Source organism: Sciurus carolinensis, chromosome 16 (genome assembly GCF_902686445.1).
Source record: "Sciurus carolinensis chromosome 16, mSciCar1.2, whole genome shotgun sequence".
Taxonomy (NCBI): domain Eukaryota; kingdom Metazoa; phylum Chordata; class Mammalia; order Rodentia; family Sciuridae; genus Sciurus; species Sciurus carolinensis.
Window position 1 is genome coordinate 17,693,194 of NC_062228.1, and position 19,470 is coordinate 17,712,663.

Consider the following 19,470-nt stretch of genomic DNA (forward strand, 5'->3'; position numbering starts at 1 on the left):
GTCTGAGAAGACGGACTTGGCCAATCCGAGGGGAGAAAGAGGGAAGTGACATTTATTGAGCGCTGTGTACTGTTATTTCCATTGGCCTTACAAGACTAAGCATTTTGTATATGAGGAAACTGAGTCATAATAAACTTTTGCTAAACTCCTCGGGGTCACCCGGCGAAGTGGCTTCGAGCCGACTCACTCGAGCCACACCCTCCCGTCTCAGCAGTTTGCGGCCCCGGATCACTCTCCCTCCGGGCCAGCCTTTGGCCCTTTCCTTCCCACGGTTATCTTGAGGAACGGCCTTGAGCCAGGTTATTCCTCAGAGAGATGTCCCGGTAAGAATAATCGGGCCAGGATGCAGCCCAACCAGGAATCTGCACGCAACTTTCCGAAGAACAGGGTGCCCTACTGCTCACGCGCGGCGCACACTGGGCGGGGCCTCGGTCCTAGGACCCGCCCAACCTCTTCCTCTTCCTACGAGAGGCTGGGCCACGGCGTCAGCGGGAAACCCCGGCCAGCCGCGTTCTGCTAGGTGCTGCTGCAGGAATGGCGGGCTTGGGGAACCTGGTCCTGCGGCCCTGGATTCGAGAACTGATCCTAGGGTCAGAAACACTCTCAAGTCCACGAGCCGGGCAACTGCTCAAGGTGAGCCCCTAGTCATGGCCCAAAGACCGGGAGGGATCCGAGGTATTGGGATTGACGCGGGTCGCCGCCGTCAGGTATTGCAGGACTCGGAGACCCCGGGCCCATCCCACGCCCCTGTTGCCCCTGACGCCGGGGCTATGCTGCTTGTATCAGACGGGACCCACAGTGTCCGGTGCCTGGTGACGCGCGAGGCCCTGGACACCTCGGACTGGTGAGAAACACATCGGGCTCGGGAGGTCTGAGCCCGAGGTGGGTGGATCCTCCAGCGGAGAGGGCGAAGCTCGAGCCCCAGGCGGGTGAGGCTTGTGTTTCTACGGGCTGGTCTTTGAGGGTCGCGCTCGCCTCAGGGAGGAGAAAGAGTTCGGATTCTGTGGAGCAGAGGGCCGGCTACTGTTGCTGCAGGTCTGCGGGGTCCGCATACAGGTCGCCGAGGGCAGCTCGGTGAGTGGCGAGGTCAGCTTGGGAGAATTACTGGGCCTGGCTTCTCGTAACAACTCCTAAGCCTGAAACTCCCACCCTCAACTCACTCCCTTCAGCCAGCAGAGTTCTACCTCCAAGTGGACCGCTTCAGCTTGCTGCCCACTGAGCAGCCTCGGCTACAGGTGACTGGTTGGTAAGTGATGCCTCCAAGGGTTGGTGGTGTAGCTTAGTAACAGAGCACTTACCATATGTAAGAGCCCGACAGTCTCCAGCCCTCAAAAAAAAAAAAAAAAAAAAAAATGTAATGCCTCCACCTGCTTGCTTTCTTACCCAGGCCTCACTGGCATTGGCATAGGCTGTTGGTTGGGAGGGCTTGGGCCCCCAGTAACACTGACACTACTTATTACCCTCTTTCCCCCAGCAACCAGGACTTGGATGTGCAGAAAAAGCTATATGACTGCCTTGAGTGAGTGTGGGGTTGTGCTCTGGGGCCAAGTGTGGTTGGGTCAGGGGATGGCAGATCTAGATTTTTCCTGAGGTGTGTCTACTCTCTTTCTATAGGGACCACCTTTCAGAGTCCACCTCTTCCAATGCAGGTACTGGTAGGGATTGTCCAGTGACCCTAAGTAACTCCCTATGGAGTTACCTTTCCTGCCATCACATTGTGCTTCCTCAGTAAGTACCTCTACCACCTTACATTTCCTTCTCTTTGATCACTTGGTTCCCTGTCCTCAGGCCTAACGCTGTCCCAGCTTCTGGATGAAGTGCAGGAGGACCAGCAGCATCGGGGGGCACTAGTGCACCTGGCTGAGAGCTGCCTGATGCTGGCAGGCCCTTGCACAGCACCCCCACTCACCCACTGGGCTGCCTCACGTTGCAGGGCCACGGTCAGTTTCAGGCTTCCTCTGGGAGCTGTCAGGGTGAGGAATTGGGCAAAGACCAGGCTGAGAATTCACATCCCACAGGAAGAAGCTGTGTACACTGTCCCCAGCTTATTGCTGCACATTTCTGAGAATGACCAGCAAATTCTGAGCTCTCTGGGCTCAAGTCAGAGGGCACAAGGTAAGGAGAACTGGAGAGGTCAAAAGAGGAATCTCTGGAACCCAGGGCCCACAGTGCTGATGTACATCCTCAGAACCCCCAGGCTGGTTGTGAGTTGTCCCTATCAAAACTGACTCTGCAGGACCCATCTTTGACCCTGATCTCTTGTCCTTCCTCACCCAGTTCCTCAGGGGAGATGGTGCTCAGGCCACAAGCACTCACTGCTGTCAGTCAGGTCCCCAGACTGCACAGGATACTGTAAAACAGTTTGCAGCAGTGGCAGGGATGACCACAAAACCCTGCAGGCCTGCCTGAGCTCTTGGGCCACTCTGCTGGTCTGAGAGGACTATATCCATAGTGAGTCCCCTCCTCCCCAGGAACCCCTGCCTTAACCTGCCACATGCCATTGGAGGAAAGCAGTGCCAGCGTCAGCCTTCTGCCTGCCCTGCCTTTGGTTACCCCAGACCTGGTACAGAAGCACAGCTCCCAGTCCCTACCAGCCATCTGCTCAGCCTCTGGATCTCTGCCCTCCAGCTCCCCACACCCCAGTCATACATCCAATTCCCCACTCATGAGCTGTACTCCCAGTCTCTCGCCCCTTGACCGTGACCCCAGTCCATACCAGGCCCGTGTGACCAGGGCCCAGAAAATTAGCCTGGAGTTCAGAGAGAACCAGCAGTCTTTTCCATGGACTGGAGCCAAGGGATCCCAGGAGCCCTGCCCTGTCTGGGTGAGCATTGCTCCTCTAATGGGAGAGTAGAATGGGGAGGGCCTTGAATAGAGCTGGGAGTGGGGTGAGGGTAGTCTTGGATGGAGCCAGACACCACACCCCTTTCAGGACCCCCCAAAGAGGCATCGTGATGGTTCCACCTTCCAATATGAGTATGAGCTACCCTGTACCTCCCTCTGTGCCCAGGTCCATGCTGCCAGGTGAGTGCCTGGGGCTGCCCTTACTGTTTTTGTTTTCAGATTTTTTTCCACATTTACTTACTCTGTTGTTTGTTTATTTACTTTTTCTGTTTTACTGTGCTGGGGATGGAACCCAGGGCATCACACTTGGGAGGCAAATGGTCTACCCCTAGGCTATATCCCTAGCCTTGCCCCTACTCTGATGGTCACCAGTCCCAGGCAACCTTGACCTGTAGCCATGGTCTCTTCCCAGGCTCCCTCCCCAGCTTGTGGCATGGGCCTTGCACTTTTTGATGGAATCACAGCCAGAGTCTGAGCTAACTCAAGTGTGAGGGGTCATACAGGCACATCAGAAGATATGCACATACAGGTCTGTGCCCAGGTGTGGACAAACTTCTACGCTCTGCTTCCTTCAAGTTTTTTAATAAAATAATCTCATGCGGCAAGAGAAGAGAGGATCAGGGGTTGGGGCCGCCGCCTCTTTGGTCTGTGGCTGGGGAGGGTGGGCTCCTCTTCGGGCTGGAGGGCTCTGTGGGCTGTGGGGGCAGAGGCTCGGTTCCAAGGCCAGATCCTGCAAGGGTTGAGTGGAAGAAAGAAAGGGTCAGGGCTGGGCTAAGTGGTCCTGCCACCCTCCCAACTAGCCCTGGCTCCTTCTTACCTAGGCTTGGGGATGGGGGGTGCCTCGAGTTTTGGCCTGCGCTTGAGGACAGGGGAGCGCTGAAGCCTCAGAGGCCGTTCTGAGGGACACAGAAAGGTTAGCTGACTGCATTCCTAGCCATTTTTTCCCACCTCCAATCCATGCAAGAGTGCATACACACTCTAAAAAAGCTACTGCCTTCAGTTTCCCTGTACCCTGTGTCCTCCCACCCCTGGCAGAGGTTGTTCTTTTGGAGGCAGAGCCAGGATTAGTAGGAAGGCTTGTCAAACCCTTGTACCTAGCCTTCTGGCTCTCTGATTTCTCCAAGGACCAGAGTCACAAAGGAAACCCAGGAGCCAAGCCTCCCCAGTCTCCTGCACTCAAGCACACGTGGAGGTGTGTCCCTCACCAGCAGGGGCCTGGAGCTGGTCCTCATGCACAGACACTGCTCGTCGCCCTGCCGAGAGAGGCCGCGGCCTCAGCTGGCCATCTGGGGGAGGCCGGGGTATCAGGGTATGCTCCCAACAGTTACTCCCACTCCAGCCCTTGCCTCCCATCTTCAACTCCCTAGGCCCTGGCCCAGGTTTGGGGGTAGTTTGCCTGCATACCTTCATTCCTGGGGCCCAAGCAAGGGTCCTCTGGAAGGCCCAGGCTATCTGGGGAGGGGCTGGCTCTGCAGGGGCTTGGGCTGGGACAAGGGGAGGGGGGTCCTGGACCATCCTGTTGGCCCCAACCACGGCCTCTGAGCTCTGCATTCAATTGCTGTCCCAATGTCTTCCAGGTGGCACACTCAGGCCCCTGACTCCCTGGGCCAGGTCTGCATGAGGGGTCTGTAGAGAGAAGGGTGTCAACCAAGACCCAGGCCAGGCTTGAACAATGATCTGACCCCCTCTCTTAACTGTCCCTGCACCTCCCGGAACTCACCAGCAGAGACAGAGTGGGTACGAGACTTGATGGAGATGGGAGGGGTCTCCGTGGAACTGTCCATAATGTCACCTGCAAGTTGGGGCTAGGAGCTTAGGCACCAGACAGTAGGGGCAAGGGAAAGAATAACTCTGGTCTCTTCCCCTCCCCCAGGAGAACAACTGAGGTGAGGACTATCTTTTTTGGTACTAGGGATAGAACCCAGGGTGCTTAACCACTGAGCAATATCCCCAGCCCTTTGTATTTTTTTATTTTAAGAAAGGGCCCAAGTAGCTGAGGCTGGTTTTGAATTTGTGATCCTCCTGCCTCAATCTTCCAAGCCACTGGGATTACAGGAATGTGACCGTGCCTGGTTAGATGGGGACTATTTCTAAGGACACCTCCCTCCTTCCCCTTAATATACCAGCTTACCCCAGGTTCCCACTTACCATCTGAGCCAGCTTTCTTGATCTCACCATCTTTGCTCTGTAGGAAACAAGACAGTCAAACCCCAGCCCTGCCCCTCTCACCCTAGCCTTATCCATTTGTTCATTCTTGTTCTTATCACCCAGGCACAGAATGCCTGTCATGGGCTGAGCAAGTACATGGCAAACTCAATCCCAGCCCCCTGAGAACTCACAGTCTGGGATGACAGATAGTTGGCACACTGAAATATGCATGCACATAGACACATAATGTTATTTCTTAATTCTGTGATGTACTTTTCACACAGTTTCTAAATAGAAGCTGGGTCTCGCTTCATATCATATGTGTTCTTCCTGAAAAGCTATTAAGTAGATGGCACATAGGGCTGTGGCTGTGTTTTACTGGGGAGCAAACTGTGTGTGTGTGTTACTGGGGTTCAAATCCAGAATTTTACACATACTAGACAAGTGCTGTACCACTGAGTTATATCCCCTAGCCTTTTTTACTTTCAGACAGGGTCTCACTAAATTGTTCAGGTTGGCCTTGAACTTGGAGTTCTCCTGCCTTAGCCTCCCCAAATAGCTGGGATTAGAGGCATGGGCTACCACACCCAGCTGGATGAACTGTGGTTCTTAATAGGGATTGTGATTAAAGACTGACATTAGCAAGGGAGGAACTACAGGGATGACTGAGGAGGAACCTGGTATAACTCATGATGAGACTAGATGTGAGGCAGGGAGGAGTCGTGCTGTGAAGCACATGAAGAGGCCCTGAGATGCCCCAAAGGAGGAGAGTAGTGAGGCCTAAGGTGGCCAAGGCCCTGTAGGACCATATAGCAGGATTAGGAGTTTGGACACGGTCTTGAGAGGAAGCCCCTGGGCTGTTTCAAGCATAGGTAAAAAGGTCTTGATTTCTTTAGATCTGCAGGAAAGTACTTTCCTAGATCCTAGAAGAGATCAGAAGCCAGAAGGGAAGAAAGTTAAAGTTGATGACTATTTTGAGAAAGAAGGGAGTTGAGCTGATAATTAAATATGTGTGTGTCATAATTCTCCCTCTTGGTCACATATGTCACCCACAGATTGCCACATGTCTCCTGCCCCCTCACTTCACACTCATGACCTCCCCAACTCACTTGCTTCCTCTTGCCTTCGGCACCCCCACTGCCTCGGCTTACGCCAATCCTCTGCAGCATCACTTGTACCCGCTGTTCAAACGATGGGGCCAACTCTGTGTCTCCCCGTTCCAAGGGCCGCCGCTGGGACAGAGATAAGTGACAAGAGAGCCCACTGCCCTTGGTTCCAGAAAAGTCCTTATCCCCATCACCAGGCCTCACCTTGTCAGGTCTGGTACCCAGTGTTGCCTCCTCCTCAGCAGGCAGCAGTATCATTGAGTAGGCCTTGCTCTCCCGTGTGTAGCGAGGCCGGCTCCTGCGGGCAGGGTCAGGGCTGCTGGTGCCCCCCTCAACCCCACTAGGATCTTCACCACGCCCAGGCCGGGCTGGTGTCCGCAGCAAGTCTCCAAGTGTGGTTTTCCGGGTACGGGCAGTTGCCCCAGGGCTGGTCTCTAGATCAGGCCGGGGACCCCGTGTTGAACGAGGCTTCTTAAAGGCAAAGAGGGTGCCCAGCTTCTTTCGAAGTGTACGGGGTACAGGAGCGGCACCCCCCTCAGTGGCCAGGTCCTCCTCGGGGACCCAACTGTGGGGATAACCAGCAGTAAGTGCAGAAGCTCATGGGCAGCAACCCCCACCCACCTTCAGAAATGCCCCTCACTCACAGACGATCCTGCTGGATCAGCCTTTTGGAGAAGAACTCCTCCACACCCTCATCCACGCGGGCACTGAGCCCATTCCCTTCTTGTGGCAGGGCCGGAGGCACCTGGGCAAACACCATGAGGTCAGGGGTCAGGGCTGGGTACGCTTGTGTCTTCTCCCTCCAGTGTAGCTGTCAGACTTGGTGACACTGGGAGCTGGGGTAGCCCTAGGGGGTGCTACTGATACCAGACCCTCTATGGTCCAGTGTTGAGCAGAGGTGCTCCTTCTGCTGCCGCCCCAGCCCCCCAGCCCTCACTTTCTTGTCCAAGTATCCCATGTCGAACCACTGGGCCACTAGTAGGCTACAGCCCTCCCACCCACTAGGGTCACATACTCCTACTTGGCACTCACTGCTCCTAACAGTTCCTGCAGTACCCCCACCCCCACCCCCACCCCACCCGGCCTGCTGCCGGCTTAGTGGCGCCAGCTGCTGCGTCAGACCCTCGGGGGGGCGGGGGGGGGCCTCAGGCCGGCTTCTGCCTTCCGCTGGTACCCGGCCCACACATGCATCTCCCCACTCATACCCAACAGTCGCGCAGCAGCAGTCGCAGGATTGTCCCCACGGCTCGGCTGCCTAGCATCTATCAGTAACACCCAGGGAGGGAGGGCAAGGCAGACACCCTCCCTCACACATCCACCCGTGCACCGGGCCACTCTGAGGCGCATCCCACACACCAGTGGCCTCTCAGGCATGGCCGGGGGTAGTGGGTATCTGGGAAGAAGCCAGGACGTGACTGAGGTCTTGCGACCAGGTGGCCTTGGGCCCCCACGACCCGACTCCCTGCCCACTATCACCGGTGAGGAGCGACCCGGCCACTTACGACCCTCAGGTCTACAAGCTCCTGATGGGGGAAGGGCGCTCACCTGGGGGCCCCCCGGCGGCGGGCGATGGTGGTGCTGGCGGCGTGGCCGCGGCCGGGCCCGGGTCGGATGGCGCAGGGGTTGTCCAGCGGGTGGCAGGTCCATACGAGGCAGAGGGCCGGCCGGGGGTCCGGGGGCGGCGGGGCTCGGAGAGCCACGCGCAGACGGCCCGGCCTGCGGCTCCGCATCTTCCCCCGGAGCCGCCAGCTCGGGCTCCTGCTCCGCTTCCTCAGCAGCACCTGAGGCGAGAGCACCAGAAGAGCACCGAACGCGGAGCCGGAGGAGGTGGCGGCGGAGGCGCTAGGGCGGCGGGGGACCCGCCCAGGGCGCGGGGAGGGGCCCGGCTATGCCGCCAGCCCCTCCCCCGCCGCCACTGTCCGTGGTGCTGAGCGCGGCCCCGAGCGCGCGGCTCCGCACCATTGTCAAGCACGCGCGTTCTGGGGGGTAGGGAACAGGCAGGGAAGGCTAAGGAGACGGTGTGGTGTTCTGGCCCTGATCTGCTCAAGGCTCACTGCGTGCTGACCTCAGCTTTGCAGGTTGCACAGGGTCCTGGCCTGGCCCAGGCAAGGGTTAGGGAGTACTGGAGACAGGACTGAATGAGTGCCAAGGTGTCCAGGTCCCCAGGTCTAATGGAGAGAGTTTCAGCCCACTTGAGTAAACTCTCCTCCCCCCAAGACCCTGACTTACTGTGATCGTAGGGAACCAGCTGAAAACAGTGACTGGGTTCAGGCCATTTTGGTGAAGGGCAGTAATCTGATGAGGAGGGCACAACTCCAGAAAAACTGTCTCTCACCTTCCATACCCCAGAGCAAAATGGAAAGATCTGGAGTTCTAGGCCTAGAATTCTGAGAGTACTTACCTTCTCCTCCTCTTCCTCCACTTCCTTCTCTTCCTCAGGGAAGAAAAGACATTCTAATTCCCCAGGCCTGAGGGAGCAGGATGTACCTCCATCTAGTGCTGGTAGGGCAGGCGGCATTGCTACTGGTGCCTGCTCAGCCAGACTCTCCACCTGTAATACCAGACAACCTAGAGATGGGCAGTGCTAATGAAATCCTGGAGTAGCCCTGGACTACATGACCTCAAAAGACATTACAGAGCCCCTGTAAGGAGGATGGCTAGGTCACAGCATGTGTGCATGTGCAAATGTGTGCACAGTTCCTCACCAGTCGATCCTGGGCTGCACTTAGACCAGTCAGAGCCTGAGTCACAATGCTGTCTGCCAGGGTACCTATGACTGACAGCCGCATATCCCTGTGGGTAGGAAAGGGTAGGGGTTAGTGGGCTGGCTCTGCTCAGCCTTAACCCAGTTCAGCTCCACCCAACCTACCTGAGCCTAGTGAAGACATCTTGCAGCAGCTGCTCTGGGAGCAGTTCTGGTAGGCTCCTTGAGCCTACAAGGACCCCTTCTAGCTGCTCCCTCCAGTCAGGTCCCTGCAGCATCCGTGGACAGAGGCTCCTTGTTGTATCTAGTGTAGCCTGAGTGAAGTCCTGGGCAAAGGTCCAAGTATAATGAGGTTGTGGGTAGAACCCAGGCCCCTTGGCTTGAGGCTGTGACCCCTACAAACCCTCACTGGCTCAAGTGATATCGCTGTGAGGTCTATAGGATGAGGATATGCATACGGAGGTAAGCCTTCATATGGAGATAGGGCTGGGGCAGGAGTATCATCTCACCTGGATATCCTGGCGGCAGACTTCGCCCACCTGTCCCAAGAGTCCCTCTAGCTTCTGCTGCAGCTGCCATTGATAGCTTGGGGACTTTCCAGCCTCATATAGAATGGGGAGTATCTGAGGAGCAAAGAGTAGAAGGAGTTACAAGATGACATATGACTAAGAGGGGAACGGGCCTTCTAATGGGAGGAGGAGTGCTCACACTGAGAGAGAAGTTGGCGTTTTGGATGGCATCCTCAGCCTGGTGCACAGCAGCTTCACCCTGGGGCCCAGCCCCACAGCCCAACAGCTCCATGTGCTCCTGCACTGACTGACACAGTTCGTTCACTTCCTGGGGGTATTAAGGATCAGTCCCAGCCTTGGCCCCTTCCAGTCCCTCAAACCCTGTCTACATCCTTCCCAAGGTCTCTAAAGTCACCCAACCAGGCCAGCTGGTTAGGAATCCTCTTTAAGGAAGAGAGCAGCATCTCTTCCTTTGGGCCATTTTAGGGACTCCATACTTCCTAAGTGCCCAGAACAGGACGGAAAGAAGCTGTGAGTCATTCTATGGTGTTGAAGCTCAAATCTGTCCACCACCTACCTAGATAGAGAATTGATGGATGGGCGTGTGTGTGTGATAAGCCGGGCTGGGGGAGAGATTCGAGAATGAGAAGTCATGGAGGAGGGACTGGGGTTCACATGGAGGTGAGGAATACATTTTGTTGTTGCTTTGGTTTTTTGTTTGTTTTGCAGTACTAAGGCTTGAAGCCAGGGCTTGCACATGCCAGACAAAAGTTCTATTACTGAGCTATATTCCCAGACATTTTTGTTATTTATTTTGAGACAGGGTCTCACCAAGTTGCCCAGGCTGACCTCAAGAACTTTCATTTTCCTGCCTCAGTCTCCCCAGTAGCTGATTACAGGGATTACAGGGGTGTACCATTGCACCTGTCTGAGTAGTGCACGTTGAGAACTGGTCCAGAGGCAGGACCAAGGGGGACTGTAAGGGCTCCAATGTGGACAGGAGGAAACTGGATGGACCTGGAAAGACACCTAAATCTCTGTCCACAGCACTTGGTGGTAGTGGGTACCAAGGAAATTGGGCTCTGGGTTAGAGAATCAGACTTTGGGGAGATAAGATCACTTGAAGATGTGTATAGCATGAAGTCACCACAGGACATTGGACTAAGGTGTCTGGAGCTCAGGAGAGAAGTGGAGTTTGGGAATGCAGAGGTGGGGACATCTTGAAAGTCTATGTAGTGGAAGGAAGATGCCAGAAATGGAGCTGTTGGGTTTGGCCACAGAGGTCAGTGGAGAAAGGAGGAGAGTGCTGTTGAGTGGAAAAATCAGAGATGGGACTACAGGAAGTGAGGGAGGATTTTAAAATACTTCCAGTCTTCAACAGGAGAGTCTGTTTACATACTTAAATTAAGGAAGCCAGAGGTGTTATGTGAAAAGCTATTTCAGTAGTGGTTGGCTGTCTCTAGACCAAGGAGAGAGAACTGTCTGGGCAGCAGAACTCTGGCACCCGGGCTCCAGGAAAGTGAGACCCTCAGACTCATGGAGGCTCCTGGGTACTCGAGGCTGGGGCAGGCAACGCTGACCTGCTCTGAGTGGTCTGAGATCTGACCCGGTGTCTGAAGGCAGGATGCATGATCAGAAGAGGCAGAATTTGCCTGGTTATTCCTCAAGAGACAGGCTTGGATCTGGCGGAAAGAGACATTGAGAAATGGCAGGGGGTGGAAACATTAAGTGGAGAAGGGCAGGGGAAGAGGGGACCCCACCTGGTGGACTGCACGTGCTGTTAGTTCTGGGCGGCTCCGCTGCGCCTGAGCCACATCATTCAGTGGCAGAGGCATGATCTTCAGGCTGTGGTTCTGCTCCAGGGCCTGGGCCACGTCCAGCAAGCCCAGAGCAGATGTGTGGTTCCGGTCCCAGATCACAGACCTGGGCCAGGCTGGACTTCAGTTGGGTGCTGAGTCCCACAAGACCCCACCTAACCCACAGGCCTTGTCTATTCAGCTGGCCTGCTCCTTCTGCCCCACCCCTTAGTTCAGCACTCTGCTTCTTGCCACGCCCTCCTCCCTTCAGGTCCTACCCCTACTATGACCCTGCCCACCGGAGCCTTGTGTTGACTCGTAGTGCCTTGGCCAGCATCTTGGCACCCGCATCCCCCATGGCATTGCCACTGATATCCAGTGCTGTCAGGTTAGGATCGGTGCCCAGGGCCCGGAGCAGGACGCTGGCGCCTAGCTTTAGCCTTGACTCAGCCACAGACAGAGACTGCAGAGGCTAGGATTAAAAGAAAGCTATTGATATTGGAGTCAGGTGATTAGCAAGGCAGGCAGGTTGCAGGGTCTGAGAAAACAGGTAAGAAGGGTCAAAGGGGTCTATTGCCTGAGGACCTTGCAAGATCCCCTGAACTCACACAGTCGTCATCCTGCATGAGCTGGACAATCCGGTGCAGGACATCATCAAGGGTCTCCCTGTGGGCAGGGCTACTGTTGGGCAGGGGACTAGGGTAGTGGGGTGCTGTCTTGGAAGGCCAGGGGTGAAATGGGGGCTCACCTGCACCGGACGTTGAAATTCCTTCCAAGTGCCACATGTCTTAGGGACCGGCTCCTCCCAATGGCCAGCACCAAGGTCACCATGTCTGAGCCGAAACCTGGGGGTGACTAGCGTCATACACAAGGGTATGCTGTGGGGGCAAGGTGAATGGGTGACGAGAGGATGTGTTCCCCAGCAGCTTCACCGTTATCTGCCAGATCCAAGGAGCTCACAGCGCTGGCATCACACACTAAGTCTTGTATCACCTGGGCACCAGCCGAGCGCAGCTGAAGGTAGAGAGTAGGACGCTCAGGCCACTCAGGCTGCAGTGGGGAGGGCGGGCAGCCAACAACCCCACTCTTTCCCTCTCCCAGTCCCACTCCTGTGTGCCTGTGCCTCTCACACCTAGAGCAGCATGCTCACCTCACAAGCGCTGAGGTCCAGGTGCAGGTCACGGATGTGTGTATTGAGTGCCAGGCCATCTAAAAGGGCCCTAGGAAAGGACAGATGTCACAGGGGACAGCCGGAGCTGGAAAGGGGGTCCCAGGATTCAAACGAATACCAAGAAGGCAAGACCAGAACGTGGGGGAAGTTGTGGGTGCTTTAGGAGCAGGGCGAGGCACCAGAGGACTGATTGGGGGTTGCTGCATGCGTGGGGATGTGAGGGTGCACAGAGAAACTGACCTGAGAGCATCCGGTGGCAGCTTGCAGCCCGCCAGGCCCAGGTGCTGCAGTGTCCCAGCACGGCTCAGGAAGAGCTGCAGTGCAGCAGGTGCGGCCCGGGACTTCCTGGGGTGGGAAGTGGGAGAAGTAAGCTTCAGGTGCAAGGAGGTCCTGGCAGCCTCTTCCTGCTTCCACCTGTCCCCCTTACGAGCGGGAGAAGATGTTCCTTGAAGCGTCAAGGTAGTTGAGACTGGAGCAGCAGCCTCGGGACAGCGCTGCAAAGAGCTGCAGGAGGGGGGCTTTGGTTACACGGGCTAGAGGACTGGGCCCTCCCCACCCCTGCCCCACTCTTCAGTCTACCCTGCTTGGGCAGCCAGGCCCCACCCATCATCCCTCGTGACCACCCTCTCACAGTGTCCAGGGCGGTGTCAGTGCCTGCAAGATTCAGGAACGTCAGAACATTAGGACGGCTCAGGAAACTGTAGAGGCCCTGGTGGAAGGATGCCAGCCAGAGTCAGGAATCACCTACCTAGCGCTTCCTGATGTCCCGCTGCCTGCAGCAATCCTAATCTCTTGAAGACAGACACTCACCCCATTGTCTTCAGAGGCCCCCAGGGCCCCCGGATTCCCAGAAAGGTCCAGGTGGGTCAGGGCAGAATCAAAGCCAGCATTGATGGCCAGTGCCCTGCCCAGAGCCCTCATTCCTGAAGGGCGTGGAAAGGGTGATCCATCAATCAGGCAAATGCCCTTCCCCTTCTCCTACCCTACTGGCCACCCCACCCACCTCGATGTGTTAGTCCTGTCTGTGCTAGGCTGAGTTTCTTCAGGGCTCCTGGACGATGCTCTAGGTGTCTGCTGAGTGCAGCCATGCCTGGGGATGGGACAGTGTTGTGAGACTTACCTCTTCCAGTCACTTACCCCAGGGCTACCCCAGACTCAGCCATACCTCTGTCATCCAGCAGGTTCCCTGCCAAGCTGAGTTCCCGAAGTCCAGAGCTTGAATGTCCTGCCAGTGCCTGGGCTAGTCGCCGGACAAAGTCTCTAAGGACCAAGATGCCAGACATGAGACTTTGACCCTGGATTCCCAAGCGTTCACAAGGTCACTAGTCCCAAGTCCTGGACTGCCCTCCCCAAGCCCTACCCTTTCCCCTCACCCCCTTAGGCCACAGGTCTCCAGCACCAGCTCCTCCAGGTGGGACGACTGACTCATCATGTGCAGAATCTGTTCTGAGACCTCGAGGCTCTGACACCAGAGGATAATGGCTCAGGAGGCTGCACCTGGGTCCCCACACCCTTGGCCTCCCTGCCCTACACCCTCACCAGCTTCATGTCCACACAGGAGAGACACCGGAACCACAGGTTGTAGGACAGGGCAGCCACACTCAAGGCCAAGTCCCTGGGTGAGGTGGGGCAGAGACAGAGCTCAGGGCCTTCTGGCCAGATTCTAGGCCCAGCATCCCCTCTACAGAGAGGCAGAGGCCCAGGAATATGGGTCCTAGAATTCTCCACCCCTTCCAATCCTGGCAGGCCCCGCACCGGCTGCCAAGGTGGCTGAAGTCTCCTAGGTTGAAATGGCGGCACCCCTGACGATGGTAGATGGTGTCCACATCCTGGATGGAAAGAAAGTGTCTACAAACAGCTTCAGTCTACAAAGGGTTGGGAGGGTCTCAGCATACACAGAGGACCAAATATCTTCAGAGCACCCAAAGAGGACCCTACTCTTACCCACTGAATCTCTTCTTGAAAAGGGAAGCCATTGTAGTCACACAGAGCCTCATATGTCTCCAAGAAGCCACCTGGGGAGGTAGGTGCCAGGGGTATGATAGAGGGAAGGAGAGAGACAGAGGTCAGAGATGGAAGAAGATCAGATCCAGGCTGGGTGGTGGCTGTGACCCAACTCAAGTTGTTCTGTTCAGTTGGGAGTCCCCCAACTCCAGGTCTGGGGCTAATAGGCTGGGGAAGGCCAGAAGGTCTATGTGGCCCTGCCTTGGTCCTTACCACAGGGGCTGCCAGGTGCAGTGGACTCTGGGGAGCTGCTTCTTTCCAAGCGAGCCAGCATGGAGGGTGGTGTGGGCTTCCGGAATAGCTTCCTGGGAAGGGAGTAAAGGGGAAGAGGTAAAGGGACTTCTAGTCCCTGAGAAGTGAAACAGTCCACTGGTGCCCATCCAGAGCATCTCCTGCTGCCCTCCTTCAGCCCTTCACTGTTTTCTAGCCTCACCCAAGGGTGGAGCGAGGGAAGACCTTCTTGATGGCTGCAGCCACATGCTGGGCCATCTGTTCCAAGGCAGCTACACCAGGAAACTCCAGGACCAGCTCAGGCAATGATTCCAGTTCAAAGGTGACCTGGGAGGGAGAGTAGAACTGCTGGGTCCCAACTCACGTGTGGGAGCAGATGTCCCTCCCTTCCAGAGCCCCATGTGTAGGGAGTGAAGAGTAGGCTGCAGGTCCAGGTGGAGTACCAGATGTCTCACCTGAGGAGGTGTCTCTTGCAGGGCCATGGCCTGGACCTCCAGGTAGCTGAATGTACAATCCACCTAGGGAGTGCTTGGATCAGCTGGGACCAATCCCTAAGCCCACCGTCATGGGAGTCCAGCTTTTTGTGCGGCCTGGAGCTCAGAGCTAGACTCGTCCAGACTCCCCTCTTTTTGCTGCCTGGAGCCCAGTGCTGTTGGAAAGCCTGAGCCCACAAGGGCAAGGACAACTCTGTGGATTCAGCCCCCTAGCCAAGGAAGCTTCTGGAGGGCAAGTGGGGAGGTGGCCAGGCCCTGGAACTTACCCTGAGAGGGAGGCAGGTGTGGAGCAGGTAGGCCCTCCATCGTAGCAGTGCCTGGGGGAAGACAGAATCTGATACTATAGGCAGAGCAAGAAGTTTTTTGTTGGGCCCTGGGACTCTCCCAGGCTCTGTTCCTACCACCATACCAGGATATGACTTCGTTCCCCACTCTCCTGTGGTAGCCAGGTTTTCAGGAGCAGCTCGGCCTCCTTGGGCCACAGGAATCTGGTGATCTCGCCTGTGGAAGGACAATGCTGGGTGACTTTGGTCGCAGCCACGGTCTGTGCCAGGCTGGGTGCTGAGGGCTCATCTACCAGGAAGTCAGCAAGAAGTGGGGTGGATGCAGGGACACCCGGCCTCCAGAGGAGCACAATCCCCGGGGGCGGGCGTTGAAGGGGGCCTTTGGTTTAGGGTCACGCTGCCTCCTCTGGGCCCATTGGACGGGAAGGGCCAGCACTTACCTCGCAGCTCACAAGATATGCCGTCGAGGGTCTGGGCCATGGGACCGGGCCAGCCGGGGCGGCCCAACGATCTCGGGCGGGAAAGAGCAGCCAGCGGGAGCACACACAGGAAGCCCGGGCCCAGGGCGGCACAGCAGCCACCTGTTCCTCCTGCAGCGGAAGGTACGCGCCGCTTCCTGCCAAGCCGCCCCCAGCCGGGCCCCTCCCCGCCCCAGCCTCGCAGGCTGAGAGCTGCCCCGGTTCGGGACTGTGGGGGGAGGGGCGAGTTCCAGCTGCCCACCAGTCCTGTTACGCAGGAGCTTCTCCACCAGGGTACACACGCGGTGGCAGTGATGTGGCGGAGATTCACGCGAGTCCCGTGCCTCCTGCAGTTCCTCGCGCTCTACTTCCACCCCACTCCGCAGTACCCGCTGCGGACACGAGGGGTCGCTGCAGCCCGGGGATCCCTGCGGCACATCCTAGTCGTTCCCTCCAAAGCCTAGGCTAGGAGGACGCAGCAGGCGCCCTGTTGCTCCGAACTTGGAGTCCGTGACTACCGAGAAATCCACGAACTTTTTAAGGGTCGGGGGAAAAAAAAATGGCAAGTGAGCTCAGACCTCTTCTCTGCCCAGCACGGTGGCACACGCCTGTAATTCCAGCGACTGGGAAGGCCGCAGAAGGACAGAAAATTCGAGGTCGACCTCAGTAATTTAATGAGACCCCGTCTTATAAAAATATAAATAAATAAAAATTTTAAAAGGCTGGGGATGTGGCTCAGTGGTAAAGCGCCCCTGGGTTCAATCCCCAGTACCAAAAACTTCTCAATGAGACAAGGAGATGAGGAGAATTCTTCTGCCCTCGGCCACGGAGAGATCAAAAGACAAGGAAAGTGCCAGGTGTAGTGGTTAATGCTTGTAACCCTAGGAACTTGGGAGGCTGCAGCAGAAGGATCTCAATTCCGAGGTCAGCTTCAGCAACTTGGCGAGACCCTGTCTCAAAACAAATAAAAAAGGGTGAGGGGTGTAGTTCAGTGGTAAAGCATACCTGAATTCAATCCCTAAGTACCACAAAAACAAAAACCCAAAGACACAAAAAGCAGGAGAGACCAATACTAGGCATTGGCTGGATTTCCTTTCCTTTTCCAGCTACCCTTCCCTGACTTGGGGCTTAGAGAGAGTGGGAGCATCCTCCAGACATGATACCCTCCCCAGCCCCCCATCGAAAACAAAAACAAAAACCAAACTCAGTCCCAGCTACTTCTCTGGAGGCTGAGGCAGGGGGACACTTTAGCCCAGGTGTTTAGTGCCAGCCTTAGCAACATAACTGGACTTTCTCCTCTCAAAACAAAACAGGTTTAGGGATGTAGCCCAGTGGTACCAGCATGCATGAAGCCCTGGGTTTGACCCTCAGCACTCACTGCAAAAATCAAAATCAAATTTAATACCCACTTGCTGGGTCCCTAAGTAGATTGGGACATAGGTGAAAGTTGAAACAGCACTAACTTGAGGGAAGTCTCCTCCACTTAAGCCACAGGTATATGGTGTGACAATTAAGGGTGGACAGGGAGGACTTGACTGGAAAGGATTTTGCAAATGAAGGACTGCACAAAGGCAAGAGGCCCTGCTGCCTCCTGTATTGGAAAAGAGCTTGGACTGAGACCCATGATTCTAAGGCCATGTAAACCAAAGACTCTGTAGGATGATAACTCAGTCTTGCCACAGTATGGTCAAGAATGCACTGTCTGATTTTGACACTCAACAAATTACTTAGCCTTTCTGGTCTCCTAATTCCTTTTTTTGGCAGTACTAGGGATTGAACCCAGGGCTTTCCAAAAGTACTCTACTACTGAGCCACATCCTCAGCCCTTATTTATTTTTAGTTGTAGATGGACACAATACTTTACTTATATGTGGTGACAAGGATTGACCCATGCCTCATACGTGCTAATGCTAGGCAAGTGCTTTACCATTGAGTTCTAACCCCAATCCAGTCCTTATTTGATTTTGAAACAGGGCCTAGCTTGCTAAGTTGCTGAGACTGGCCTCCAATTTGCAATCCTCCTGTCTCAGTCTCCCTGGTATTATAGGCATGTCCCTCCATACCTTGCTTCAAATTCCTTTTTTATAAACAAATTATTAACTTACCTGAGTGTCACTGATGATTTCATTTTTATTAACAGAAGGGCTCACAACACTGCCAGACCCTCAGTGAGCACTTGCATTTGCCAAGTCTACCACGGCAACCCTGGGTCTTCAGAACAGAACAATAAAAACACCCACCTCACTGGGATTTTTTTGTTGAGAATGACAAGGAAGAGAAATACAAGAGGGAGTGACTGTGAAAGAGCTGCAGCAGCTCCCAGGCAGAAGGCCAGCAGCAACACTGGCAGGTCAGTCCCTGTGCCTATTGAGTGATTGGGCAGACAGGGTCTGCTGAGGAAATAAGGATCTGCATGGAGATTATATGGTGCTAGGCACATAATTGCTGGTCAGGGCAGTAGTGTCAAAACCAAAATAAAACAAAAAACTAACTGGTATCAGAGATCAGGAACGTTCAGCTCCTACAAGTGACAGTGACTCAGTGAGACCTTCAGCATGTTCTGGACGGCACACCATGTCGTGGGCGTGCAGGATATGTTAAAGCTTCTAATGGAAAATCAGCCCTTCCTGCTGAGTAGCAGAGGATGAGGACGCCCGGTGCTGCCATGCAGCTCACTTAACAGATGGTTTTAAAAGACAAAATCCTAACCAAAAGAAAGGAGGGCCTATTCAGGTTCTTGCTAAGTTGGGCAACAGATAGGGGAGATGCTAGTCAAGGCGTGGAAAAGGGAATAGATAATTTCTTTATTCCAGTACCAACTATGGTTTAACACTGAGGGAGGGAGTTGGAGACAGGTTTGGAAACTTGCCATCAACTTCCCTTTGGTGGAAGAATATAGGTGACAACCAGCTACTTCTGCTGGAGGTTTTGTAGTTAGTGGATTTGCACAGGATGCATCATAGACCATGCAAGAGGATCCCTCTGCAGCCTTAGCTCCATCAGAATGTCACTTCTTTTGTGCCCACCCCAACTAAAACAAATCCACTTTTAAATTTTCAATTTGTATATAATCAGAAATGATGGGCTATGTTAAAGATGCAGATGAACTTTAACTTTCTATTATACTTATCTTTTTTATTTTTTGGCAGTGCTGGGGATTGCATGCTGGCCACATGCATGCTAAACAAGTGCTTTATCACTGAGTTACACCCCTAGATCAATACTCTAGGTTTTTTTTTTTTTTTTAATACTCTAGTTTTTAAAAGCTATGTATCCACTGAAATAATTCTGGTGGAGGTGAGGGATGGGGAGGAGCATTCATGCTCTGACAGCCCGAGGTCACTATCATTTAATCTAAGGAGTTGACTGCCTGGCTGAGTCCTAAAGCCCTTGGTTATATTCTCTTCAAAGACTCAACTGCAGAGACAGCACGAACTAACCAAAAGATGCACACATCTTGTCCTTTGTTACTTTTCAGAGAAAATCAGTAAGTTGGAATTTTGGTTTAAAAAACCCTACAAGTGGGGCTGGGGAGATAGCTCAGTCGGTAGAGTGCTCTAAGATGGATCACGGAAGTTGGCAACTGTTCATCCCTTCTCTACTCACACACACTTTTGGGGAGTTAAAAACTTGGAGCAGGATGCACTCAATATCTTGTCATCTTGGGGAACTGAGCTGCACAACCTGGAGCTAAGCACAGGCTGCTTTTGGCCCCCAGCAG

The 19,470-nt window shown here is 54.8% G+C and overlaps 2 protein-coding genes across 6 annotated transcripts; one reads left to right on the plus strand and one right to left on the minus strand.

Annotated features, from left to right (window-relative positions):
* Positions 1-34: 34 nt before the first annotated feature.
* Acd (ACD shelterin complex subunit and telomerase recruitment factor) lies at positions 35-5,998 on the plus strand. Its single transcript, XM_047529006.1, has 14 exons — positions 35-633; positions 708-844; positions 981-1,074; positions 1,170-1,246; positions 1,475-1,519; positions 1,615-1,649; positions 1,789-1,940; positions 2,019-2,208; positions 2,457-2,824; positions 2,933-3,024; positions 3,257-3,385; positions 3,666-3,757; positions 3,969-4,153; positions 4,422-5,998. The coding sequence occupies exons 1-11, from the start codon at positions 535-537 to the stop codon at positions 3,333-3,335; spliced, it is 1,368 nt and encodes a 455-aa protein (XP_047384962.1). The 5' UTR covers positions 35-534; the 3' UTR covers positions 3,336-3,385; positions 3,666-3,757; positions 3,969-4,153; positions 4,422-5,998.
* Carmil2 (capping protein regulator and myosin 1 linker 2) lies at positions 3,183-16,075 on the minus strand. 5 transcript variants are annotated; one of them, XM_047528921.1, is made up of 40 exons: positions 16,012-16,075; positions 15,732-15,881; positions 15,417-15,508; positions 15,274-15,324; positions 14,969-15,031; positions 14,716-14,840; positions 14,496-14,587; positions 14,223-14,293; positions 14,034-14,143; positions 13,818-13,893; positions 13,652-13,740; positions 13,444-13,538; positions 13,282-13,368; positions 13,089-13,201; positions 12,910-12,987; positions 12,706-12,782; positions 12,519-12,623; positions 12,258-12,327; positions 12,040-12,121; positions 11,856-11,952; positions 11,716-11,773; positions 11,407-11,579; positions 11,072-11,234; positions 10,892-10,993; positions 9,511-9,639; positions 9,312-9,425; positions 8,968-9,128; positions 8,804-8,891; positions 8,500-8,649; positions 8,328-8,394; positions 7,644-7,879; positions 6,743-6,843; positions 6,303-6,663; positions 6,102-6,224; positions 4,993-5,029; positions 4,565-4,636; positions 4,249-4,470; positions 4,050-4,130; positions 3,662-3,740; positions 3,184-3,574 (listed from the first exon to the last, which is right to left on the minus strand). In XM_047528921.1, exons 2-40 carry the CDS (start codon positions 15,769-15,771, stop codon positions 3,439-3,441), a joined length of 4,266 nt encoding a protein of 1,421 aa, XP_047384877.1. In that variant the 5' UTR covers positions 15,772-15,881; positions 16,012-16,075; the 3' UTR covers positions 3,184-3,438. The 5 variants fall into 5 exon arrangements, with proteins under 5 accessions (XP_047384878.1, XP_047384881.1, XP_047384880.1 ...); XM_047528922.1 differs by lacking the exon at positions 16,012-16,075 and having other exon boundaries at positions 3,183-3,574; positions 4,050-4,097; positions 15,732-15,972; XM_047528925.1 differs by lacking the exon at positions 16,012-16,075 and having other exon boundaries at positions 3,183-3,587; positions 3,676-3,740; positions 14,034-14,107; positions 15,732-15,794.
* Between the last annotated feature and the right edge of the window lie 3,395 nt (positions 16,076-19,470).